This window comes from Antechinus flavipes, chromosome 6 (assembly GCF_016432865.1).
Source record: "Antechinus flavipes isolate AdamAnt ecotype Samford, QLD, Australia chromosome 6, AdamAnt_v2, whole genome shotgun sequence".
NCBI classification, from domain to species: Eukaryota; Metazoa; Chordata; class Mammalia; order Dasyuromorphia; family Dasyuridae; genus Antechinus; species Antechinus flavipes.
In genome coordinates this window covers 194,334,946-194,362,530 of record NC_067403.1, presented here as the reverse complement: position 1 = coordinate 194,362,530, position 27,585 = coordinate 194,334,946, and the positions used below count along the sequence as shown (strand labels likewise).

The 27,585-nt window shown below is 42.1% G+C and overlaps 1 protein-coding gene across 1 annotated transcript; it reads right to left on the bottom strand.

Moving 5' to 3' along the window:
- On the bottom strand, positions 1 to 27,384 carry TNIP2 (TNFAIP3 interacting protein 2). The gene is made up of 6 exons (XM_051964599.1): positions 25,674 to 27,384; positions 13,118 to 13,420; positions 9,438 to 9,527; positions 5,745 to 6,011; positions 2,980 to 3,099; positions 1 to 1,163 (listed from the first exon to the last, which is right to left on the bottom strand). Exons 1-6 carry the CDS (start codon positions 26,082 to 26,084, stop codon positions 876 to 878), a joined length of 1,479 nt encoding a protein of 492 aa, XP_051820559.1. The 5' UTR covers positions 26,085 to 27,384; the 3' UTR covers positions 1 to 875.
- Between the last annotated feature and the right edge of the window lie 201 nt (positions 27,385 to 27,585).

Below are 27,585 nucleotides of genomic sequence, written 5' to 3'. Positions count from 1 at the left end.
TCACATCAATAAATTTTATTATAAAAATAAGTGAATATAAAATGTGTTTTTAATTCTTTATATAAACTTCTGAATACCTAAGAAAGTGATTGCAACTTGCCAATACAAGGTACATCAGTGCAAAAACAGAAAGGGACTGTGCTGCTTCCAGAGGCCTATTCCCCACCCTTCACATAAGCTAGGGCAGTGATGCTCAGACCCCACACCTTGAGCCAAATCTGGCTCCTCGCTGTAACCCGAATGTCTTCCGGACTTCTTGCAGCATGTGAAGGCATCCATACGGGTTTTGTCCTCTGTCTGACAGACCAGGCCCCACGTGCTCTGCTCTGAGGCCATTGGGAAGAGCACTAATGCCTGTCCCTCCCAAAGATGGGCAAGTTTGACTCAAACCGTCCCATCCCCTCAACTGCCCAAATTGAATAACAGTTCGGACCATCTTGAACCGAACTGAAGCCAGGTGTAAATGACTCAGTCAGAATTCTAACTATTAGAAATTGGCGCTTTCTTCAACAGAAAGATAAGATAATTTTGTGTTCACACTTCCCAACTCACCCCTGAAGGGATGGAACTCCACCCAGTTGGTTACCAGGCACATGGTCACCTGGTATGCTGCCATCCCGCCTTTCCGGAGACATCCGGGAGCTGCGGCCCCTTCTCCACTCCAGAGTGCTAGGCAGGCAGTGGTCTTTAAGGAATGTCTCAGGGCTCAGATGAGATCTATTCCTGGATCCCCGGCAGGCCCATTGGCAGAGCAGCTCTCCCACGTCTGCCCCGTCCACCTTCAGGGGACCGGAGTGCCCGGCCGAATGACTGGGGAGTTTCTGCGGCTGACTCGTGCCGGCCAGGCCTCTGACCCGCTTCTTCAGGGGAGTCGGTCACTGACAGCATTCAGACACGTGTCTGAGAAATTCCTCGCCCTCCTCATCGTGAAAGAACCTCATGCAGTGAGGACAGTGAAGGTCCCCTTGACCTTGACCTCTCAGGTCCGGGCCGGAGAGTCCCCTGTCCGCTTGGACTTCAGGCTGTTCGGGCTGCGGGGCAGGTCTCCTCGTGCTCGGTGGCTCGGCCCTGAGGAAGGCCTCTGCGACGTCTGTCTCTAGGCGCTGAGTGTGTGTCTTGTGACCCGAGTGAATCCTACATTGGCCCGTCGCGTCTCTCGACTCCTGTTGGAGAAAAGCAAAGTTAGGAGTCTTTTGGCCATTCCCTGACGTTTAGCTTTTTACATTTTACCATTTTCTCATGGAAGTCAGCTCTATAATCTTAGATTCAATCCCTCTTACCTCGAGTAAACATTTATTAATCACCTATGATGTGATTACTTAGTGCTGGAGACACAAAGATGAAAAAAGACAAGCCCTGTTCTCAGAAAGGAGACCACCGCCCCATAAGCAGGTGCATGCCAGGGAGACTAGGACAGCAATGATAATAGGTATCAGTGATGATGCGTCTGAAGGGTAAAAACAGCTTGTAACTATTTCATTTAATCTTCCCAACCATCCTGGAAAGTAGCGACTATTAGTGCCACCATTTTACACATGAAGAAACTGAGGCAAACAGGATTAAGTGACTTGCCCACAGTCACGCAGTGCAGTATGATTTGAATTCGGGTCTTCCTGACACCAAATCTAACACTATTTACTGGGCCGCTAACCGAAAGGACAAAAGAATGATCTGGTCTATGAAAATCTGAGGAGGAAAAACTCACTGTCAGCTGGGAATAAAGAAAGAGAGTTTGGGATGAGGGTCCACCCCCTCCCCTCTTCCTTTTAGCTTCCCTGGCTTTCATCCAGACTCAGCTCAAATTGCTTTTTCAACAGACCTTTCCCTCCTTCCTTACACACACACACACACACACACACACACACACACACCCCACATATCTAGTACATACATAGTTGTTTGCATGCTATTTTCCGCATTGGAATGTAAGCTCTCCGAGGACAGGCAACAAGATTTTGTCTTGCTTTGTTTCCCTGGGGCTTAACACAGTGTCTGGCATATACTAAGTGCTTAATAAATGCTTGGTGGGTAACTGAATGAACATACTCCCTTTGGCGTTCCTAAAAGCAAAATCAGCTATGACGAGGCCACCGAAACCATCCAAATCATCCTCATTCTCCAAGGCTCAGCTCAAGTCCTGCCTTCACTGGGAAGCTTTCCCCGACGACAAAGACCCACATTTTTTTATTTTGCTGAGGCAATTGAGCTTAAGTGTCTTGCCCAGGGTCCCACAGCTAGGAAGTGTTAGTGTCTGAGGTCAGATGTGAGTTTGGGTCCTTCTGACTTCAGGGTTCGTGCTCTATCCCCTGCACCACCTAGCTGTCCCCCCCCCTTAGACCCACATTTTTAAGAACACCAATTTGAGAGCTAAAGGAAGCAAGTCCTAGTCAGTCTTTTTACAGATAAAGAAACTGAGGGCCAGGGAAACAAAGGGTTGCTTCTGCAAGTATTGAGTAGCAGAGCCAGGATTTGAACCCAGGCAGAACAGTTTTGTTAATAAGAATAAATCACTGGCTCATTGTATTAATAGAAGCCTACTTTTCATTTACTCAATAAGCTAAAGCAAAGATACTTAAAGTAGATTCTATAAAGTACAAGTGGTCTATGTATGCTGCCTATTGTTATTAGTTATTTCTAGAGAAAAGGAATGGAATAAGCATTTATTAAGCACCTATTACCTGCCAGATCCTATATTAAGTGCTATGTAAATATTTTCTCATTTGATCCTCCAGGAGGTAGGGACTACTATTATCCCCACTTTAAAGTCGAGGAAAATAAGGCAGACAAAGGTTGTGAACTGCCCAGGGTCACCACACTAAGTGTCTGGGGTCAGATTTTAATTCGGGTGGTCTTGAATCCTGAGGCAGTGCCAGATCTGGGGTCAGCAGTGGTGGGTGCCTGATAAGATTTTGTTGGTTGATTAACCTTTGAAAGGAAATTCACAATAAAAATGTTTCTGATTTTATTTCAGTGCCTCACCTGTCTCCTGGATATCTGGTGCTGCAGGGTTGCAACTTTTTCCTTAAGTTCTTGTATCTTGCTTTGTGCCCGCTCCCGATCAGCTCTTTCTGATGTAAAATCATCCTTGTAAACGAGCACCTGAAAACAGAGAAAACTTAAGTGCTTTTTGTCATGGGCATTAAAAGATCCTTTACTAATGACAGTCGGGGCCAAAAAATAAAAAATCACTGCCCCAAACTCTTGTTTAGGGAAAATCCAATGGATTTGGAACCCTAAGGTAGGAATGCAAGTCCCAGGCCGCCATCCTACATACTGACTGTTTGACCTCATGGAAAGTACTTCCCTTCTTTCCCCTCCACCTCCTCCTTTACAAAAGGGGGACAGTGCATTAGATCAGAGATTCTTATTGATCATGGAACTCCTTTGGCAGTCTGGGGAAGCTCCAAATTCATTAGGATTTATTTGTTTGAGGCTGGGTTCCCTAGCTCACCTAGAAAACTTTGATTTGTCCAATTTTTCTGACCTGGCCAGTTCAATACATCTTGGACCGTCTGGTAGTCCTTCCCCTCCATCAGTGAGCACCTTACTTGGCTTTAGCCCTATCATAACTCAATCCACCAGCCTCAACCTTTCCAGGAGCCTGGGCTACCATGCAAGTCAGAATAATATTTATAAATGGATAAAATAAAACGCAAAGGATTTCGAAAGAAACATTATAGTCAAATATAATTATCAAAGTCTTTTTAAAAACATGTTTACTGTATACTATGACTTATTCAACATGTAAAGAACTGCTTGCCATCTGGGGAGGGGATGGAGGGAGGGAGGGGAAAAATCGGAACAGAAGTGAATGCAAGGGATAATGCTGTAAAAAATTACCCTGGCATGGGTTCTGTCAATAAAAAGTTATTTAAAAAAATAAAAAATAATAAAAATAAAAATAAAAACCACATTTACTGGCTCCTGGTTAAGAACCTCTATACTAGGTGACTTCTATGGACCCTCTCAGTTCAAAATTTTATCATTTTATATAAGATGATACAGTAGAATGAGTTTTTCCCATGTGTCAGTGATGGGCTTGCACTGACCAACCTTGTCTGTCCTCCCCTTGCTCCGACCAATCTCCTTTTCCCCATCCCACCCCTGCATTTTTCCCCTGACAGGATTCAAAGCACAGAATTTCAAGGTGGTTAAATTAGAATCAAGATAAAGTTGGGGAAGCAGGTGACTAAATTGGCTCCTGCACACTGATCCTGTAATCTCAACCCCTTCTCTCCAGATCGAGCTTGTCAGCCACAAACTAATATGACCCAGGCATCTCCCGAGTATCAGATCATCCACTCTGACTCTCGATTTCTTCATCTGCAGCATGAGGAAGCTAAATCTCTTCTCTCTTTCTCTACTAAATTTCAGAAAACTATCTTTACTAGGTCCCTCCATTTCCCTCACTCTCTCCTAAACACACTGCAATCTGGCTTCCGACCTCATTACTCAACTGAAACTCTTCAAAGGCAGAATGTTTTTTAATTGCCAAATCTAATGGCTTTTTCTCAGTCCTCATCCTTCCTTAACTCTCTGCAGCATCTCTGCTGAATCTCCCTCTCCTCCTGAACACTTTCCCCTCTAGATTTTTAGGAAAATCCCCTCTTGCTTCTTCTCTGTTCATTTTGCTGGATTTTCATCTACTTTGTGCTCCTTCACTGAGGATCTAAGTCTCTGTGTTGGACTATCCTCTATCCCAGGGGTCCTCAAACTATGGCCTGCAGACCAGATGTGGCAGCTGAGGACGATTATCCCCCTCACCCGGGGCTATGAAGTTTCTTTATTTAAAGGCCCACAAAACAAAGTTTTTGTTTTTACTATAGTCCGGCCCTCCACAGTCTGAGGGACAGTGAACTGGTCCCCTATTTAAAAAGTTTGAGGACCCCTGCAGTCTATCCTCTCACTTGGGGAGCTAGCCCACCAGCTTCCATGAATCTAATTATAATCTCTATGTACACATACACACACACACACACTCACACATACATTCCAGTCTTTCTTCTGAATACATGTCCAACATCAACAGTTGCTATTAGACATTGAGAACAAGATGTTCTAAATCATCTCCAATTTAACACATCCAAAATAGACTCATTTCCTCTTCTCCCCAAATCATCTTTCTTCTGAACTTTCTTATTGTTGTTGAAGACACCATCATCCTTTATAGAACCCAGGTTCACAGCTCCAGTACCAATCCTCAGCTCCTCATTAGTACTTACCCCACATATTCAAAGAATTGTCAAATCTGCCATTTTCTACCAACATAATCTATTCTGGATATACTGACATATATACATATTGTCTCCCCTTGTAGAATGTAAGCTCTTGAAAGGAAGAACTATTTCATCTGTCTCTGTACTTCTGGGGCCTAGAATAATACCTATTCCGTAGCAGACTTAATAAATGTTTGTCCACTGATCTCTTCCTGCTCTTCCAGTACTAATTCTTAACACATTAAGAAAATGCAATATTTCTCCCCTTAGAAAACAGATTTCTAGCTCAAAGTTCTTGTCACTTTAAAAAAAAATTAATTTCCCTATCATCTGACATTTAAATTAAGTTTAATGTTACCATGAATATCTTTTTAGTGACATAATCACATAAAATCACAGTAAAAATGAATCTGTCTTGTGGAAGCAAAGAGAGTGCCCCTTGTTTGGGAACTATCAGCTTATCAATGGAAAGGATTTATCATTCTGCATCAGATTTCTCTGAACCCAAGTGACTATGCCATTGCTGACCTGCTGCTCCAACATCTGTATCCGCTCACTGTCTCCATCTTTTGCCTTCTTAATGTCTTCCAACTCCAGTTTTACTTTCAAGCAGTCCGCCATTTTTGCTTCCAACAATTTGTTTAGCCGGAAAATCTCCTTCTGCATAAGCTCTGGGCTCATGGGCAAACCTTGCTCAGGGAGGACTTTCAGTTCCTTCAGCTGCAGATGGAGGCCCTTCACATACTCATCTCTGCTAGCATCATACTTCTGCCATTTAGCATTCAGATCTTCTACCTGTGAAAGAAGAATTGGAATTGGACATCATGAAGGCAGGACAAGAATCTCCTTTCCCCAAAAGACCTCCAGAAGATACCTATTGATACTACCTCCCACCATAAATAAGCTGCACTATAACCACCACCACCAACAGGTTCACTCTTTTGCTCACCTATTTTCTACTAAGAGCTAGCTATTTAGCTCAGTGCTTAAAAAAAAAGACCATCTCAGTCATAGAAAGGAGATGCTTTTTTTTTTAATTTGGCAAATGGAAAGAAGTTTAGACATATAAAGAAGTATAAACTACATATAGTTGATGTCTAAACATATAATTACTTAAAAGTTTTTGTACAACAAAAACCAATAGAATTAAGATAAAAATAACTGAAGAAACTGAAGAAAAAGATATATGATAAATAGAACAGATTTCTTTTAAAAATCTAAAATATACAAGGAACTGCCAATAACTCACAATAAAAACTCCAAAAACATAATGGATAAACAGTCAAAGGATATGAACAAATGATTTTGAAAAGAAGGAACATAAATTGCTAATTATTGTTAGGGAAAAAAAAAAAAACTCGACTATACCAATAATGAGAAATTCAATCTACAGAATCTTGAGGGTCCACCCCACTTCCATCAAATTGGCAAAAACAATTAAAAGCAACAAAATTCAATAGTATAGGGGTGGTGGAGAAAGAAATACACCAAAATTGCAAACCTGCAAAATCTTTTGGAGAGCAATCTGGCAGTATGCAATAAAAGTTGCCCTTTGTACTGATAATTCTATAGTTAAAAAATGTTACAAAAAGACAAAAATGCAAAATCTATTCAAAGATTTTCATGGCAAGAGCATATAATTTAAATACCAAATGATAAGGAAGGGGAAAAAAGAGGGTACTTTGAGAGTGATGTAGCCCTCTGAACCTCCAGTATTCAAATTTTGATTCTCTCACTTATTATACCACCATCTCTGCACTGGATTTTCTCCTTTGCAAAATGAGTGTTGGACTTAATCATTTCTCTCTGAAGTTACTTCTAGCTCTAAATCCCATTTTAGTTTAACTTGCTTTTTAACAGTCCCTGATGCAGCATGATCATGCATGCTTGGATAAGGAGGAGGATGTTGTATTGGGAACCACACCATCCAACCAGGGTTTTAGTGCCAGCTCTGAAACTCTGGTCCTCGGGTTCCATCACTCTCATGGTACCTTATTTACCCCCATCATTCGGTACTTGTTATTTATTTGTTGTTTTTTAAGCCAATTACCTCTAATGCTAGTTAGCTAGTGATTTCATGGAGTAGGATCTACTGTGTTAACCGTCTGCTGCATATATATGGTACTATGCCCAGAGTCATCTATCCTTCTGCAATCTAAGCCCAGAAAAAACCCAAAAACTCTAGAGTTGGAAACCAGACACCATTAACTTGAATTCCAGTCCTGAATTGCCACTAATTTGTTATATGATCTTCAGCAAATCCTTTCTCTCTGGACAATTCATTTCTATAGCATCCTATTTGTAGATGGGATGGGAGGGAAACTGTGGTTGGCACTGGGGACACAAAATAAACCCAGCGAAGGCTCTACTCATAAGGGAAGTACACTTTAATGTAAGGAACAGAAAAGCATAGAAATAATCGTGAGCATGAGATGAAGCATGAGAAATGGAATGAGAAAATGGAGCATGAGAACAGGTCCAGTAAGTACTATGAGAATGTGAGGAACAAAAACCACTTTTCTATGGATGCAGGAGGAAGGGAAGGAGAAAACAAAAAAGAAATCAGGGAAAACTTCACGGAAAAGGTGGCATCTGAATACAGCCTTGAAGGAAGGAGGTTTGAACAGATGGAGAGGGAGGAAAGGGGATAATTGTTGCCAATTCAGGGAAGAGCATAAACAAAACATAGAGATGGGAGAGCACAGAATGAGGTGGAATAAATAAAGAAGGTTGTGAGTTTACTTTATTTGGAAGGCAATGGGATCTCAGTTCCTCTGTAAAAAAAAGGAGGGGTTTGTCCTAGAACATCATTTCAGTGCCTCCTATTTCTAAAATATCCACTTGGTGATTGGAAGAATGACCACAATGCAATCAGTAACCTTCTCCGAACCACAAAGGAGGCTTTAAGAAATTCCAACATGGGGTATTTTCTTCCCCAGTGTCTTAAGTATAATTAAAAAAAAAAAAAACCACATACACAAAAAAAAACCCAAAAACTATATTACTTCCTTATAGTAACCAATCAACTTCCCCTATTTTTTCCCTTTCTTCCTCCTCTCCATTCTTCCCCCAAATGAAGTAAAGCCATGAGTGTTCCTTCCTTTCTTGTAGCCAAACAAGCTTTAGACCACTTAACATAATTCTTATAGAATTGGTCGGGAAAAAGCCCTGGTCTAATAATTATGTTCAAATGCCAAACCTGACACTTTCCTTTAATAAGCATGTGCCTACTATGTGCTGGCTCTGGCAATATCAAAGGGAAAAAATAGTCCCTTTCCTGAAATAACTTCTATTCTAAAGGAAGCTGGGTAACTGGTAGATATAGTGCTGGAGTTAGGTAGTTCTAATTCAGCCTCAGACACTAACTGTGTGACCCTGGACAGGTCATTTAACCTGTGTCAGCTTCACCTGTAAGATAAGGATAAGAACATCTTTCTCCAGGGTTATTGTGAGGATAAAATGAGATAACGTTTATAAAGTGTTTTGTAACCTAAAGTGCTCCACAGATGCTAGCTATGATAATGATGCAGATGATAAAGGAAGCGACATGTAGCATAGCTAAGTCGATGCAGAAAAGAAACTTCTGGTGGAATTGTGAAGGGCACTAACAGATGAGAAGGAAAAATCAAGACAGGCCTTTTAGGTGATGGCCCAGGAGCTGGGATTTAAAGGAGGCAAAGAAGTAGTCCAGTCCAGGCCCCGGGGTCACCTCAGGCAAAGGAGAGGTGGCCAATGGCTGGTCACAAAGAACAACAAGCAGCCTGGCTTGACTGTAACATTGAGGAAATTAGGTGGAGGAAGGTGAAATCATAGAGGAAAGGTAAGCTGCATCCAGCTTACCTGGATGGGAATAAAATCTGCACCAGCTACCTAAAATATTAAATGCTCCTGAAAGTGCTTATTAATCTGGAGTTCAAGGGGCAGACACCATTCTAGCCTAGGCTTGGTAGTTGGGAATGAAGAGCCAAAAATATAACCACCATTTTATTTTTTGCCACTTTAAGGTTTGCAAAGTAGTACTGCGAAGAAAGTAAAGGAAATATTATAATTATAATTATCCCTATTACAGAAATAAGAAAGCTGAGGCTCAGACAGATGAAGTCTCCAAAGTTACCGATGGGGAGGTGTCAGATTTCCACCCAGGTTTCTTGACCATGAGGACAATCCTCTTTCTGCCACATCCTTCTCCCACAAATATAAAATGAGAAGAAATATACTCACATGAACCACCTTTTTTTTCAGGAGCCTATTTTCTTCCTGTAATTTGCAAATGATGGCATGAACTGAGACGTCACCTTCAGGAAATTGTAGCTATGGAGGAAGAAAAAAAATTAGGATGACACTCTTCCCTCCCACAAGACACAGATTCAACAACCACTAAGTAATGGCCATTCCCTTGTTTGAAAAAAGAAATTTTTCATGCACTTAAGAGTCATTTCAAAATCCAACTGGATCAGTCACACATTAAAGCAACAGTATAAGAAACAATCTGTTTTGTGGTAGCAAAGAAAGTGCTCGTTGACTGGGGACTAGCAGAACAAACTGTGACATATCAATCAGTGGAATGGACCATCATTCTGCTCTCAGAAATGACAACATGAAGACTTCTGAGATCTTGGGAAGGCTTGTCTGAATTTACGCAGAATAACGAGCAAGAGAGCAAAGGCAAGGTGAAAAGTCTATCAACAAGCACTTCCTAAGCACCTACTAAGTGCCCAGACCCTGCCCAGGGCTAGAGCTACACAGAAAACAGGCCCTGCTCATGCAAATACCCAAGTCCAAAAAAGTAGATAGGATAGATTGGGGGTAATCTCTGAGGGAAGATGCTATGATAAAATAAAGACAAACAAAACTTTAAAACACTAAAACTCAAATCACCGTCCTGAGCAATTCTGACTGAGGAGAAAGACCTTAATTCTCTTCGGTAGAAAGGTGGTGAACCACAGGCTCTGAATGAGCCAGGATCAGTAAGGAGCTTTGTGTTGCTAGATTGTGCTTTTTTGTCTAAAAACACTTGCCCTTGGAAAAGAGGAAGAGTCAACAAGGAAATAAGTTTGAGGCTGTGAGATGAAGGCGGCCCTGGTTGTCAATGTGATAATGAGGAGTTTGGGGACATGAACATTCCCTGACAACATTCCCCTTGCAGACTCCACTCCCTATTCAGGGGTCCTCAAACTACAGCCGCGGGCCAGATGCGGGAGCTGAGGATGATTATCTCACCCACACCCAGGGCTATGAAGTTTCTTTATTTAAAGGCCCACAAAACAAAGTTTTTGTTTTTACTATAGTCAGGCCCTCCAACAGTCTGAGGGACAATGAACTGACCCCCTATTTAAAAAGTTTGAGGACCCCTGCGCCTACAGCACGGCCTTGGAATAAACAGTCCGAAGAGCAAGATACCATTTTGTGGTTTATGGCTTAGGAAAAAGGGTTCAGAGAATAATAAATAATAAATTCAAGTTTCCACCTAGCATTTTCCCAATGGTTGAGAGGTAGGTGGTTATCTACCCTCTATCAGATGGGATTGAGCTCCAAAGATCTGAAATGACTTGACTTGTCTTAGGTGATACAGCTAGTAAGATGCAGTTAGGAATTGCTTCCAAGTGTACTTTCTGCCTACAAAGTCAGTGTTCTACTGTTGTCCCGGTCACTCAGAAAATCTTCAGAAGATGGAAGTGAAAGGACTGCTGGCTTCAAGTATCTGAAGATCTGTCATGTGGAAGGACACAATCAGATAACTCCTAGTTGAGAGCCGGAAGAGGAAGCAGATGGACAGATTTCTGCCTGAGGGAATGATCCATTAAGGATCAATTATCCAAACTGCTCAAAATTGGAACAAAGGAATAAAAGTTAGAGGTCTTCTGGGAAAGGCTAACTGCCTACCTACTGGGGAGGCATGTAAGGTATTGGTCATGATTGGTCATGAAATTAAGATGTAACCCTTGGCTGCACCACTTACTACACTCAGAAACACTTAGTCCTTCTGGGCTGCAGTTTTTTCCTCTGTTAAATGAGTTGGGCTAAGTGATCCCAAAAGCACCTTCCAACACCCTCACACCACAGCGTGTAATCCTATTAAGGGATGGGTTGATTCAGAAGTCTTCAAGGTCTCTTCCAATTGTTAAATTTTCGATTCATTTTCTATATCAATCTACACTAATCCAGAATTCCCCTCAAACAACCTGGGAATCACACCTGAAAATTGTTCTCTCACAGGGGAGTCCCTGAAGCAAACTGACTAATTACATGACTAGAAACTTGACCAGTCTGAGACACAGTAATGTCTAAGCGGCTTTGCCACCCCAGGCTGCCAGACACACATCCTGAATATCCCTATCAGAAAACTCACTTTCTATCTCAGATCAGTCAAGAAATGTTTGGAACTTAAAAAAAGAGGAAATGTTGCAGTGATTTCCAAAAGTGCTAACGGGGAGTGGGCAGGGAAGCCCCGCCATCACCAAACCAGTAGCTGCTTTCTTAGTTTCAGAAATGGGCTCTAAAAGCCAGACACTATTCCTCCTGGAGACTCCCCTTGAGTAGGATCTGGTACCAGACAAAACAAAGGTTACAAGAGACCTCCCAGAGAACTATCCCTGGAAAATTCCTCTACACCAAGCTATTTTCTCAGAAAGGCTCCCCTCTCCCCCACCCTCAGCCCCATGCAGTTCACTTATCACAGAATCCTAGACCATTTAAACTGAAAGGGATTGCAGAGATCATCATCTGTCCTATCTGCTTCCTATGACAAGTAGGAAAACAGAGGACTTGCCCTTGAACCCTACCTTCTCCCTAATTACTCGACTAACCAGGTTACTCTTGTCTGGTCCTCCTCTGTCAAGCAAGGGAGCCAGAGTAAATGATCTCTAGGAATTTCTTGCACTTAAATGGCTTGCCCAAGACTACAGAGTTGGTAAACAACTCTGAGGGGGAAAGCTCACTAGGTTTCAAAATCATGTCCTCCAGATCTAAATATTGTGATTACCTACTCTACCACACTTTCTCCTTCCAGTTCAAATCCCTCTGGTCACCCGACATCTTTCTTTACCCCACTGCCAGCCCTGCAAGTTCTATCTCTGCCTTCTTTACTGTTCCCAGTTAGGTCCTCATTAGCTGAACTATTTCCATGGGCTCTATTCCTGGGCTATTTTATTCCTTTCCTTGCAGATCTCCTCACCTCTCATGTCTTTCCCTTCTAACCCATCCTGTTTAAGGCACCACATTATTCTGGGCACATCCAGTTATAATCCTATCATTCTGCTCCTCAGATACCTTCAGGGGCTCCCCACTGATCCCCACTAAAGTTTCCTTCTTAGCCTAGCACTCAGAGCTCTCTGTAGCTAGGCTCCAGTCCAGCTTCCAATTTTATTTCAAAAAAATTTTCCCCCACCACCTCCGTCAGTCAAACAAGACAATCTGCCTCTCAGCCTCAGTTTCCTCATCCTTAAGATGGGACTTGCCTCCTAAAGCATCAAATGAGATGATAAAATACTTTGCAAATCTAAAAGAACTATACAAATGTTGGTTACTATGAGTGGTGGTAATATTATTCCCCTCAAATACTTTCTATAATTACTCTAGCTACTAAGGTATCTGGAAAGGTCTCAGCTTTGAAATTGGTCCCTTCCTTCCCCCTCAAAAACCATTAACAAGTGTACTTCAGTGATTGGCAGTCAGCACCTGAACCAGCTGAGCCAACATGGGACTCCAAGTTGGAGAAGACCTTTGAATACTACAAATAATAATAAATATGTTCCAATTTCTCTAGTGTTTGAAGGTGTACAGAGTATTTCCTCAGAACAGCACCATCATTATTCCCATTTTACAGATGAGGTGAACGAGGCAGGTCCACTGACGAATCTTCACTTTACGGATCACCCGAGTCTCGGAAGTACGCCATGTACCTTGTTAGATCTTTCCAAGGAGGGTTTCTCCTCCCTCTGTCCCGCGGATTTCTGCTTCTCATCCAGACATTTGACGAGGTGCTGACACATCTCGGCCGTGGCAGCCAGAGTCCTGCGGAGCTGATAGGTCTCATCAGTGAGGGAGCGGCAGAGCACCTCGCTGGTGGCCTTCTCCTTCTCCTTCTCCACCAAACTCCTCTGCAGGAGCAGGATCTCCCGCTCCCGCTCGTGCTGGGGCTCGCTCAGCAGCCGCTGCAGCTCTCTCTCTTTCTCTTCCAGCTGCTGGTTCAGCTTCTGCACTTCCTAAAGAAGACATTTAACAAAGTCCATTTGATTAAAGGGCAAGACAAAGAAACAGCCAACTGGAAGTCCCCTATAATGTAAGAATGCAGGAATTCACCACCATTATGGGACAAACACACTCCTAGCCAAGCCCTGGTTTTTTCAACTAATCACTTACTGGGGAGTTTTGGGGCCTACGAGATTTTTCATTCTGAAATCCCATCTTACATTCTGTTTTCATGAGGTAGGACAGAATTGTGTATTTTGTGTCATCAAAGAATTCTACATAGTGGTCAAACTACTTGACAAATGACTAAGTGCTGGGATGTAAATGTTTTGTGATGGGGGAGTAGAGGAAGAAATTCTCCACTGCCCCCTCAATCATTTCTTTCTTTTTTTTTTTTAATAATTTTTTATTGATAGAACGCATGCCAGGGTAATTCAATCATTTCTTAAAAGACAAAAAAAAAAACAAAACCCCACTTCAAACCTGACAATCATAGTCAATTTCCTGCTTGTAAATTTCAAAATTGCATAAGAAGATTGGGTACAAAAAAGCTTTTATTAATCCATAAGCAGTGCTAGGGACCTCCCTCCCACCCTGCCATCCTGGCCAGCGGTCCGGATCCTCCTGCCTCATCTTCATTTCTGCCTCTTCCTGTTATTTATAGCAAGGAGAAACTGCTGAATTAGAAAAATCTGAAACTTCTGATCACAGTTTGGAAGCAAGACATTAGAATAAATTACTAAGGAAAGGGAATTTTTTTAAATATCCAAATCACCCAAATATCTGATTTCATTTGTTACCCCCAAGTCACCAGGCCAGGATTCCAATCCTGCTGTCTCTACCACCAACTCACTGTGTGACCTTAGATAAATTACTTTCCCCACCTTTGTCCTTCAAGGTACAAACTTCTTTCCTCACAATCTTGTCAGAGAGGCAATTATTTCTTAAAATGAACTGGATTCCAGTTTAATTGGCTTATTTGCCAAATGATATTGAGTTTCCAATCTCCAACCTCCAAGCCTTTGCCTTGGCCACAGAATGGCTACATGAAGTGCCTTCTGGTCTCACCTTTGCCTCTTGAGAAAAAGATTCTTTAAGAACCAAGTTAGGCATTACCTCTATCACAAGGCCCCTACTTTTGGGGAGGCAATAGGGTTAAATGATTTGCCCAGGTTCACGAAGCTAGTAAGCATCTGAGGCTGGATTTGAATTCAAGTCTTCCTGACTCTAGAGCCAGTATTCTATACTGTCCCAAGGCCTTGTCTTATAATTTCATTACTAACCCTCTCCCCTTCCCCATCTCTGAAATTACTTTGTACAAATTTTTAATTGACTTTACTGTTCTGCCAGTAGAGTAGAAGCTCCTTTAGGACCATATTCAAAATAGTACATAATATGTACTCAATAAATTCATTTTACATTGAACAAAATTATTTCTTGTAGAACTGTAGACTCAGAGATGAAAGGTACCTCGGAAATCAATCAGCCGAATATTCCATTCATCACAGAATTTCTCATTAAAATATCCCCAACAATTGCCATCTAGGGGAGGGGGTAGGAGAAGAAAAGGGAAATGGGAATACAAGGTTTTGCAGGAGTTAATGTTGGGAAATTATCTATATTTTGAAAATAAAAAGCTTTAATTTAAAAAAAAAATCCCCAACAAATTGTATAAGCTCTACTCAAATACTTCCAGGAAGGGAGCTCATGACTTTTGGAAGCTGCCCTAATTTTCAGAAAGCATTTTGTTTTTATTAAGCTGAAATCTGTCTCTAACCTCAACTTCATAGTTCTATTCCTGATCTCTGAAATGACCCAGAACAATTTTTTTAAGTGCCTGACACACAGGAGCTGACACAACAGCTCTTTAGCTTTTGAAGGCAGTTCTCAGTTTGGTATAATAGAAAAAGCACTACATTGGGGGAAGAGTGGGGAAATGGTGTCAGAGGGCCTCCAATCCTTGAATCCTGGCTTGACTGCTCACTCTTGAGCAAGTCACAGGACTTAGGGATTAAAGGCATATCAGAGGTCATTTTCTAGGCCTTCGGTTTTTTACTTCTCAGTGACAGGATTGGTCTAGATGAACCTGAAAATGAATTCCAGCTTTGACCTTCACTGAGCTTCTGATCACTCTTCCTTCCTCTCTCAAGTTTTCTGTGGTCTAAAAATCCCCTGCTCTGGCCACTGTTCCATTTGTGGCAGAATGGGCAGAGCACGATCTCCTCACCTGCCTTCCTCAGAACATCCTAGTTTGCAGTCTCCTTCTTCAAAGCCTCTATCTGAATCTCCTTCTCATTCTGAATAAAAGACAGTGGAACAGACACATTACGCATGGACACGGAGTTTGGTGTAAAAAAACAAACTCAACAGGGAGAAAGGCAGGAGGGAGGAAGGGAGCATATTAAAAGGGGGTTATTTAATTTACTTAACTAAAATTATCAAGTTTCTCTGGGCCTTCGTTTTCTCATCTGTAAAATGAGGCTGTTTAGTACAATAGCCTCTAAGGTTCCTATCAGTTCTGAGACTACAGGACTTGTGTAGAATACCATTGTGAGAAAAGTGGTTCTTAAGCCTTAAAAGTGCTAGAGAGAGTGGAGGTACACCGTCTTTTAAAACAACTACCTTGGGGTTTTGCCTGGGTAGGAACAAAGGGGGAACTTGAGTTCCTCTGCATCTGGGTAATTTATCTCCATTCTTTGCTTCTTTCTGGCTAGGGAAACTTCCATATGACTGATGGTGTAACCCAGGATGTTGGATATTGAAAAGGGGAAAAAAAAATCACTTTGAAAATTGGTTTGTCAGCATCACATGTTCCTCATTAGCAATTTTTAAACATTAATAGGCTTGAATAAGCATGACTGGGAAGTGTGAGGTTTGGGATGGGTCTTTTCAGTTCTTCAGAAGAGAAGAGGGGAAGTCCTCCTCCGAGAGGAGGTTTGATATGATCTGTTCAGTTATGATTGCCACGCAGGTCACCTGTGTGTGCCTATGTACCCTGGTCGGGTGCCAAGAAGCCGCCCCATTGTGGGGATTGCCGCTGCTGCATCCACTTACTTATATTACATATAATAATAATTACACTATGCCTGAAGTCTGTTTAGGACTATGTGTGAGCTTGCCCACTGGAAGCAAGAAAGCAAACTGAAGAAAGATGACAGGATCCCACCTAATATGTAATATTTATTCCAGGGGTGGAAGAGTATCAGATGATACCTGACAAGCCAGGTCTCCCTGGGATGCCCATCACTGTGCCCCAAAGGGGGGAAGGTGAAGACAGGGAAAAAGCAAAGAGAAGCGTCATCATCTAGGCAAAGAAAGCTGGGTCTCAGCCTCGGCTCTGCTCTCTGCTCCCGGGGTGAATATCAGCAGGGCACGTCCTCCCTTTGAAACTTCAGTTTTGTTTTGTTTTTTCTCTACAAAGTTAAGAGATTGGGATTTGGCTGGGACTGTGTCAAACCAGGTCATCCGTAAAGTCTCCTCAGATTCGGGATTCTAGAGCAAGGCTGATTAACTTGATATCTGTGATTTTGTTCATGTATTTAGAGATATATACATATAAATACATATTTATACACACACACACACACAACAACATGACATGCAGGTATATACATATATATTTGTGTAATCTTTCTTCAATATAATTGTCTTTCTTTGTCATCATATGTATTTTATTTTATGCATTTAAAAACATTATTGAGAAATCCATAGACTTCAACAGACTACCACAGGATGAAAACACACCAAGAGTTCTCCTGCATACACATCATGTGACTGTGGGGAAGCCACTAATCCAATCTGAGGCTCAGTTTACTCATGTGCAAAATACGGATAATTTTTGTACAGCCTTTCTCACAGAGCTGCGACAAAAAGCACTTTGAAGTTTTCAGAGTGTTTTATGTGATCCTCAAAACAACTTATAGGTATTATTACTTCCATTTTACAGAAGAGAAAACTGAAGCTTAGAAGGGCTAAGTGTCTTGCCCAGGGTCACACAGCTAGTAAAGGTCAGAGGGGAGATTTGAACCCAAGTCTTGGCTGATTAAAAAAAAAAAAAAAACATAAAAAAAAAACCAGGTTTGATATTTTTCCCCAAGATTCTACAAGCCATAAATAGCTATGGAACTGTGAGCTAAAGTTCCCCTCATGGCATAGAAGTGCCTCTGGATTCTTGTAGGGCTATTCCAGCAGTGGGTAAGATCTGAAGGATCTTCCCATACAGACCTGGTGGAGGACTGAGGGTCTGTCACCCAGGACCTCTCTTTATGAATAAGGAGAAGTTTATAATTAATCCCCCAAATGAGCATGTATTAAGTGCCTACTAGGTGCCAGACGCTGTGGTGAGCACAGGTGAGACAAAAAGAGGCAAAAGGCAACTTCTGGCCTCAAGAAGCTTACAATATAATGAGAGAAGCAACATGCAGACAAAGCAAACTACATTCAAGAAAAACAGAAGGTAATTAACAGAGAGAAGGTTTCCAAGGTGGAAGAAGGGCTGGGAAAGACTCCCTATAAAAGAAAAGCACTCCATCACGATGAGCTATTCATCACCACCACAGGCTGATCTGTGAAGGAGACAAATGTCCCAACAGGTCTGCCCATGAAAACTATTGGTTAAATCATGGTGGGGTCATGGCCTGCCTTAAGGGAGTAAATACCTGCTCAGATGAAGTCATGTGGCAGTTCAGGCTACTGAGCACAGATGTTTGGAAATCCATTTCTGAGCCATAATAAATTACAGTTTAATACTATTGAGGAAAAAAATAAATTACAGTTTAACCTCTCCTTGAAATCACAGCTTTCAATTTCCCTTCAGGGGAATGTTCCTATTTAAAAGAGACTTAGTTTTGTTCAGAGCAGGATAAAAGTAGAGATGCTTTTTTTGTTTACAATTGTCCTAAATATCATTCTGTTAGCTCAGGCATTTGTGAGCTTATATGTATTTTTAAAAATTATTTTGATAACTGCATTTCAATAAAATTGGCTCCCTTTGAAATTCCATATGATTTTCTGCATTTAAAAATACAGTTTTGAGAAGAGGTGCATAGATTTCACCACACTGCCAGAAGGATCTCCACACTGGGGTCCTCAAACTACGGCCCCGCGGGCAGATGCAGCAGCTGAGAACGATTATCCTCCTCACACAGGGCTATGAAGTTTCTTTATTTAAAGGCTCACAAAACAAAGTTTTTGTTTTTATTATAGTCCAGCCCTCCAACAGTCTGAGGGACAGTGAACTGGCTCCCTATTTAAAAAGTCTGAGGATCCCTGAATTTACAATATAATTACTAGAGCAAATAACAGGAACATGGAGGAAGAAGTGGAAAGGCATTCTGGGGATTGTCAGGCACAGGGCACATGTTTTTAAAACTCCCTAACCTTTTCCCATTCTGAAATTAGTTTTCAAGATTTCAGCTTCAAAGATTCTGAATTTGACCATGGTGCAGAGTACAGCCCTACAGTGGGGAAGGAACCAGTCAAAAAACCCAGCTTTGAGGTTTAACTTTGCCCTTCACAAGCCAAACTAGAAAGGCTTCAACCACAAGACTGAAGGGAGACTTGGGATCCATCATCCCAGGACATCAGGCCCCATTAGAAGAGAGTTTTGAGAACTTTTCCCCTCTTTTAAAAAAAATAAGAATTAAGATAACTTCATAATGATGCATCTGAGATCAAAGTCTGACTTTCTTAAGGCACAGCTTGCCTAATTAATGTTAATTCTTAGAACCAGTTGAGGCAATATTTTTACTAAAATTATTACAAAGTTAGCACTCTTCCCATAACATTGTGCTGGCTTTATACCTCAAAAGTGCTATGAAAAATGTGAGTTATCATTACTACTGCATTGTGGACAGTTCCTCCACTGCTTCCTATGGTCCAGTAATGAATTCCTTACTGACAAACGCTAGGATCATAGGCACACAGACCCCAAGTTCCTCAAAAAGTCTCAAAGTGGTGGCTACTCCCTCAATTCATCTCTAATATACTGGACCTGAGTTTCAGGAATGAAGAACATGGGGCACAAACCAAGCCAAACACACACACACACACACACACACACACACACACACACACACACCCTCTGTATTTATTAGATTCCTCAAGTATTTCCATTATAGTATAGTAGAAAAAGCCACATTCTCCCATTTTATCATAGAATACCAGAATATTAGAACTTTAAATTCCAGCCTTGCACCCTGGGCAAATTACTTCCTTTCCCCAATTTCATCTGTTAAAATTAGAGTTTGACTTATATGCTTTTTTTGTATTTTGTAAATGTTTCCTTCCTTTTTTTACTTAATAGTATTTTATTTTTTTCTAATTACACATAAAGATAGTTTTAAACATTCACTTTTGTAAGATTTTAAGCTCCACATTTTTCCCTCCCTTTCTTTTTTCCTTTCCTCAAGACACATGTAAATAAGTTATACATTTGATTTAGATGCATTAAAACTTCCTCTAAGATCCCATGGTTTTATATTCCAGTTTGTATTCGATATTTATATGTGTTTGGGTATTTAATACTTTGCTAACTAACTATAAAAAATGTGATGCTAAAAAAATTACATCTTTCTGAACCATAGTTTTCCTGTCTATAAAATAGGAATAATCATACTCCAATCTAATATGGTTGTTATGACATTGTATTATTTATTTAGAAAAATATGAATTTTATACATGCATATATACATATATACACATGTGCACACAGAGAGAGATAAACACCCACAGAATTGCTAGACAGATCTTCTAGGTTCATCAAAAGACAACAATATTTTTCACTCAGTTCATGACAATGAAGTGACTTAGTTCTCTGAACCACCTTACCTCAGATAGAAGTCAGGCATGGAGAGAACTATGTAACAAGATAGTCCGTTTAAAAGATTGGGGAGAGGCAATCCATATATAATTGCAAAGCTCTCCTTATATAATTTAAGGCTTATATAATTTAAGAAGATTTATTTAATCACTTTTCTTACAGCAACCTCAGAGGTAACTAATGAGAGTGTTATTATTCCCATTGAAGTGATAAGGAAACTGAGACTCATAAATAAAACAATTTGCCCAGGATCACATAGATGGTATAATGGTTGAGATATGAGCTACAGCAGGCTTCTTGAACTTTTTCCACTCTTGATCCCTTTTTGCCTGAGAAATTTTTATGTGACCTCAGATATATAGATATGAAAAATAGATATTCAAATCTTTTCATTGATTTTTTTTACTGCTAATAAAACATAATTTACTGATTTACATTTACTGATAATAAAGCATAATTACACAGCACTCACATTTAGTTTTGAGATCCCATATTAGCTGGTAACCCCAATTTAAGAAATTGGGAGCTAGAACATATAACCAGCAAATACAGAACCAAGATCTTATCCCAGCTCTCTAATATTCAATCTAAGACTGAGATTGACAATTCTTGGTATATTAAATGCATTTAATCAATGCATGTTGATCAATTTGAAATAGAAGTCTATTGATTCAATAGACTTCTATTTCAACACAATGACTCTGCAAAAACTGGGGGGAAAAAGACTCCAGCAAATTGAAGGAATTGGACATATGCTTCAACTACAGGAATAACTCAATTTCTGATCCACCAAAGACCTGTTTGCCTCAGTCTCCTCATCTGTAAAATGAGCTGGAGAAAGAAATGGCATTCCACTCTAATATTTCTGCCAAGAAAACCCCAGATGAGAGCATGAAGAGTCAGCCACATGTATTTATTGATTGAATGATATTGATTTCTACCCAGTTCCTAGAAAGCTTCCTGTCCTGACTGAAAAATTAATCCTTCTTTCCATACTTTCTTCCCAATAGCACCTAATCTGTCCACAAAAGACATACAGGGAGTCACCAGGCAGGTCCTCCATCTTTCATTTCCCTGGTATCAAGCAACAGTGGCTTTCAAAGTATGAGCTGGGGATTCCCAGGTTATCACATTTCACAGACCCACAGAATCTCAGAGCTGTGATCTTAGATCTCAGAGACCATGCAGTCTTAACTCCCTCCCTTTCAGAGGGCTGCTTCCTGCAGTATTTGTGATGACAGTAAGTTGTTGTGGAAAGTGCACAGGAGGAAACATTGACAGAACACCTACTAAGGAGGCAAGAGAGGGGATTCCGCCTGTGTGGGTTAAGAAGCTGGCCTATATGGTGGAGAACAAGCTTTCTTAATGTGGAGTATGTGAGAGTTTTTTAAACTTTGTATGTGTATATGTGTATTTTTGACGTTATTTCAATATGATTGGTTTCCTTTGTAATCCTACGTATTTTATTTTATTCATTTAAAAACACGATTCTAAGAAGGTATCCACAGACTTTACGGGATTGCCAGAAAACTATGACACAAAAGAAGTTAAGAACCCTTGATGTAAAAGGTCACCTTCCATTTCAATTATTTCTCTGAAGCAACACCTGTAATTTGCCATCTGACTGTGGGAAAATCATTCAACCTTATCTAGACTCAATATTTTCATACAATAAATAGAAGACCTGTCCCACAGGACTGTTTTAAGGACCAAATGAGGTTAACAGATCGAAAAGTACATTGTAATAAGTGTTATACAAAATCAAAGTATTATTTTTATTATACACTCCTTCACTCAAAGCTTCATCATTTTGAGGAGCTAACTCTAAGGAGCTTAATGCTGGCAGGTTCCACAAAGGTAGGAAAAAGTGGAGAATCAGCCTGGTGATTCCCTGTATGTCTGTTGTAAACAGATTAGGTGCTATTGGGAAGAGGGTATGGAAGAAAGGATGAATTTTTCAACCAGAGCAGGAAGCATTCTAGGAAATGGGTTAGAGATCAGGATCATTCAATCAATAAGTACATATGTCCTACTCTTCATGATCCCATTTGGAGGTTTTTTTTGGCAGAGATATTGAAGTGATTTTTGCCATTTCTTTTTCAGCCAAGGCAGGAAGCTTTCTAGGAACTGGGTAGAGATCAGCATCATTCAATCAAAAAGTACATATGTCCGATTCTTCATGATCCCATTAGGGTTTTTTTTTTTTTTTGGCAGATATTGAAGTAATTTTGCCATTTCTTTCTCCAGTTCATTTTACAGATGAGAAAACTGTGGTAAAAAGAGTGAAGGGACTCACCCAGGCTAGTAATATATGTTAAGTACATGCTGTGTTTCAGGCAGTTAGGATTACAATGACTGGAATAAAACAATCTTTCCTTGAAAAAGTATAGATTGTGTAGGGGGAGGCAACCAGTACATATATACATCTATAAAGCTAACAGGCAGCTAAGTGGTCTTAGAGTCAGGAAAACTCCTTTTTCTAAATTCAAATCTGGCCTCTCACACTAGCTGGATGATGCTGGTAAGTCATTTCATCCTGTTTGTCTCAGTTTCCTCATCTATGAAGTGAGCTAGAGAAGGAAACAGCAAGCCATTCCAGTATCTTTACCAAGAAAATCCTAAAAGATATCACAAAGAGTTGGACATGACTGAAAAATGACTAAACAAAAATAAAACAAATAAATCCAAAATTACAAAATATTTAAGTACAAGATAGGTTGGAAAGGGTGCTAGCAGCTGATAAAATCAAGAGAGGTTTTAATGGAAAAAAGATAATACTGGAGCTTCATCCTAGAAGATTCTGTGAGACAGAGGTAAGGGGGCAGTGCATTCCAGACTGGCATGGGAGACAGGCAGGGCAGAAATATAGAGATGAAAGATGCAGCATCTTGTATCTAGAACAGAGAGAGAAGACTAATCTATCTGAGTTGCAGAGGGCAGGACAGAGTCATGTCCATCGAAAGAGAGGTTGGCACGAGTTTGTGTAAGATTTTAAATGCTAAACAAAGAAATTATCTTTAGAACTGGAGCCATTTAGAAACCTCTGGAGTAGGTTGAATAGGGAAGTCAAAAGGCTAGATAAGCCCTTAGAGAAAATTCCTTGGCAATTTAGTGTAGAAAGAACTAGGTGATGAAAGATTTGAAGAAAGGAGACCAATTAAGAGGCTGTTGCAATAATCTAAGTAGCAGGTGATGAGGGCCTGAACTCAAGTGGTAGTTTTCTAAGTGAAGGGAGAAGTCACTCAAGGGATGTTGTGAAGGTAGAAAAGAACAAGATTTGGCAACTGACTATATTGAGTAAGGGAGAGTGAGGAATCCAGAAAAATGCCAGGAAGGTCCCCAAACTGACAAAATTACAGACCTCTGGAGGACTGAAGAAAGGTCATAATTTTTCTTCAGTGTTTTAAGCTTGAGCATCTATTTAAGACCCTTCAATGAAAACCAGAAATCCTCTCCAAAAGTGTCAAACTCTGCCCCATTAATCAGAGAATCAAAGAAAATTATAGTATATAAGAGCTAGAAAGGATTTCAGACAAGGAAAATGAGGACCAGAAAATGGACATGTCTAGTCCACAGTCATACAGTTGTTAGAGCCCTGGGTCTCATAAAAACTTGGATCTTAGGGAGTGGTCATTTTTTATGCCAGAAGATTAATGATAAAAACCTCTCTTCCTCCTATTGGTAGCAAGGTGATGAACTACCATGTCATGATCAATATGTCACTTCCTTTTGCTCATTTATACTATTATGTTACAAAAATAAGTTTTATGGGAGTGGGGAATATGAGGAAATGAGCGATTTCTTAAAGCATCAAGAAAGCTTTAAAAAAAAAAAAGGAATATCTTTTTAGGTCTTTTAGCATCCTAATTCAGGACTCTTGTTTTAACAAATTTATCTTTTTGAAACTTTTGGTGCCAAATTTGAGTACTACTTTACATTATTCCAAGTCAAACCTCCTTCAGTAAGTCAAATTTTGGGGGAAGGGAGTAAAAGGGAAGGAACAGAAAACAATGGAAAAGCCCTGTCCCACGTTACCATTTGAGGCACTAAACAGGAGTCTGGTAGCCAAAACTAATCCTTAATATTAGGCATGTTAACTTCCCATTTCAGCCTACAGAGCTTCCTAGAAAATGAATAAGTGACAGAATAAGCATCAAGGTTTTGTAAATCTCATTGTGCCTCCTAGTACTTTAGGGGGAAAGTGAAGGTAAATGATAAGATCCATCCAACAGGCAGCACAGCATCCTTGAATCTACATATGTAGTCAGCTCTATGTGCCGAGTGCCTCTCTTGGATTTCCCCATCTGTTAAGTGAGGGTGTAGAGCCAGTAGATAATCTCCAAGATGCCTCCGGGCTAAAATAGTCAGCGGCCTAAAGTACCTTTTAGGCCAGGGAGAAACCTTGGAGACTATCTAGTCTGGTTTTACACCCTCATTTAGCAGATGGGGAAATCCAAGAGAAACTCTCGGGCAACTAACTTTCATCTGAATTTATTAGAGAAGGGACTTCCTACAATACGACAAAGAAATGGTCTGTTGAGCTCTTTCTACTACAGATAATACAAGGGTCATACACTCTCCTCATTCCAATGTTAAGCTTTTACTGTTTCAATGCAATCAGGATTTCTTTTTTTGGAAAAGAGGAAAGCACCCAGTCATGCAAATACAGATTTGTCCCTGAGAGACATCTTCAAGGTCAGCAAATGAGGAAACTAAGGCACAGAAAAGTTAAATGACTTGTCCAGAGTCACACAGCCTTTTTTAAAAATGGAAAAACCGGGACAGTGATGATAATAGTGTGCAAAAGTGGTCTAGGAATCTGCCACTCAACTTATTAAGAGGATCTATTAACTTCTCTGGCCTTAGTACAATGCAGGGCACAAAGTCTAAGTTGAATAAATAAATGCTTATTGATGGATCGGGCCTCAGTTTCCTCCCTTCTAAAACGAAGGCTTTGGACTACAAGACCTACTTCCAGAGTCCCTTTCAGCTCTGACAGTCTCAGTAATCCAGATCTTGAAGGCACAAAGATGGTCCAACGAAAACTTGAACAGGAATCCCCTTCACAAAGTCCCCTAGTTAAGCAGAACATCTCTAGCACTGGGGGACTCTCTACTGTCTAACTTAAGTGGTTCCTTCCACTTTGGGACTATTTGAACTGGCCCTAGAGAACCAAAAAGTCTCAGAGATCATTTAATTCAACCCATATCTGAGCAGAAACCCCCTCTGTGGCGTTCTTAGCAAGTATAATCAGCCTCTTCTTGAACACCTCCAGTGATGGAGAGTTTACTACTTCTAAGCAACCCATCCAGTCCATCAACAGGCGCTGTACTTTGGGAAGCTTTAATGCTGAGAGTTGTGGCTCTCTGCAGCCCCGGGAAAGTGGGACCGGGTTGGGGGCAGGGAGGATGGGGACCGAGGCGAGGTGGGGGAGGGAGTCTCCCTACCTGGGCAAAGCCGTCCTCCCGGGCGCGAGCGCTGTTCTCCTGCTCGCGGAGCTGCTCCTTGAGACGGCCCACCTGCTCCACCAGCCCGTCCACGAGGGAGGGCGCGGGCCCGGGCCCCGCAGGCGACCCGGAGCTCTCGTAAGCGGCCAGACTGGTCCGCAAGCGCGCCACCAGGGCGTCTCGGGAGGCCAGCTGGCCCCTTAGGAAGCTCAGCTGCTGCCCGGCCTCGTGGTAGAGGCCGCAGATCGCGGCGGCCTGCTCCCGGAGTCTCCGGTTCTCGCGCTGCAGCCGCTCCGCCGTCTCCTCCGGCTGCCTGCCCGGGAGCGCCTCCCCGCCGCCGGGCCCGGGCCGGGAGCCCTCAGCGGCCGCCCCCGTCCTGGCCCCGTCATCTTTCGTGCGGAGCGACGACATGGCGGCAGGGAGCCGGCTTGTGCTCGGAGGCTAGGCGAGGCTCCGGGCCAGGACTCCACTGGAGGCCAAGAGGCGGCTCCGGACTGACAGTCCCTGCAGGGGGCCGGGCTCGGGCTCGGCGGGAGACCAGGAAGAAGCTCGCGACCCAAAATCCCGTCAGGAGGCCCAACGGAGGCTCCGGAATGAGAGTCTTTGCAGGAAGCCCGGCTCGGACTCCCCAGAAGGCTCCGGGATGAGTGTCCTTGCCGGGAGTCTGGCTCAGTCTCCGCCTTCTGCGGAGAGGCTCCAGGCTTAGGAATCGCGGGCGGCCGGGAAGGCTCTGGGATGAAAGTCCTTGCAAGGAGCCGGGCTCAACGTCCTTGCAGGGAGCCGGGTCAGTGTCCGCCGGCGATTCTGGGTCCAGCAGCCCCAGAGAGAGCTCTCGGAGCTAAAGGCCTTCGCGGGGCTCGGGGCCGAATGGAGAAACTGGGGAGGTGGGTTTAGGGGCAGCTAGGAGCCCCGCTGGCCAGGAGCTGCGGCCGAAGGAGCTCGTGGGGGCTTCGAGGAGGGGCGGGGACCCTGGACCTCAAGATGCTTTTAAGCCGCTTCTAGGAAGTTGGGTCTGACTAGGCAAGCCCAAAGGGGAGGAGGCTGGGGAGGGCCGGCAGCGCTGGGCGGGGCCGGGCTGGAGAGCAGACGCCAGCGGGAATTTCCTGCTGGGGCTCTCCCCGAGCATTCCCGGGGACTTTTCCTTCTGCGCGGGAGCCTGGCCTCCCCTTCGCCGTTTTTCCGGGGCAGGGAGTCGGAGACCAGAAGCTCGAGCCAATGCAGTACGTTCCGCAAGGGCACAGAAGGAAGCGCAGCGCGGCGGTCAGGGCAACTGTCCCGGGTAGCTGCGCTTGCCCACGGGCCGCGTCAACGCTTCCCACTAGCCTGGCGACTCTTGAGGGCTGGGGACCGGCTCGTCCCTTTGCTTCCCCAACTCTGTCAGCCAGCGTTTAGAACTGGCAGGCCCCTGGAGATCAGCTAGGCCATTTTAGAGAAGAAACTGAAACTCAGAGTCATACAACCAGTAAATAGATTACTAAAATTCAGACCCAGATCATTTGACTACCGATTCAAGCGCTCCTTTCACCAAACTATTTCTTACATATTCCTGTCCCCTCAGATGGAAAGACAGGAACTGTTAGTAGTGGAATAAGGCAGACTAGACTTGATTTCAAATTCCAGGTAACTTCCCTCTCTCAAAAGGGCTCTGATTGTTTGAAATGATGGACTCAGAGTGCAGGTGAAGACATATATGTATGTATATGTATGTATGTATATGTATGTCTATATATATTTGTGTGTGTATACACACACATACACACACACACAATATATATGGACATAGCCAATGTGGGAATTTGTTTTACTTGACTAGACATGTTTGTAATAGGGGATTTTGCTTTTCATGCTAGCAGATAGAGGGGAGGAGGGGAGAGAAGAATCTTTGAAAAAAAGTTAATTAAAAAATAAAAAG

Excerpts from the sequence above, each read along its gene's own strand:
- TNIP2 (XM_051964599.1), bottom strand. The coding sequence starts at position 26,084 with ATGTCGTCGCTCCGCACGAAAGATGACGGGGCCAGGACGGGGGCGGCC. Across the intron at positions 3,100-5,744 it reads TACAGATGTTGGAGCAGCAG|GTGCTCGTTTACAAGGATGA; the intron begins GTCAGCAATGGC and ends CTCTGTTTTCAG. Across the intron at positions 1,164-2,979 it reads ACCAGATATCCAGGAGACAG|GAGTCGAGAGACGCGACGGG; the intron begins GTGAGGCACTGA and ends TTTCTCCAACAG.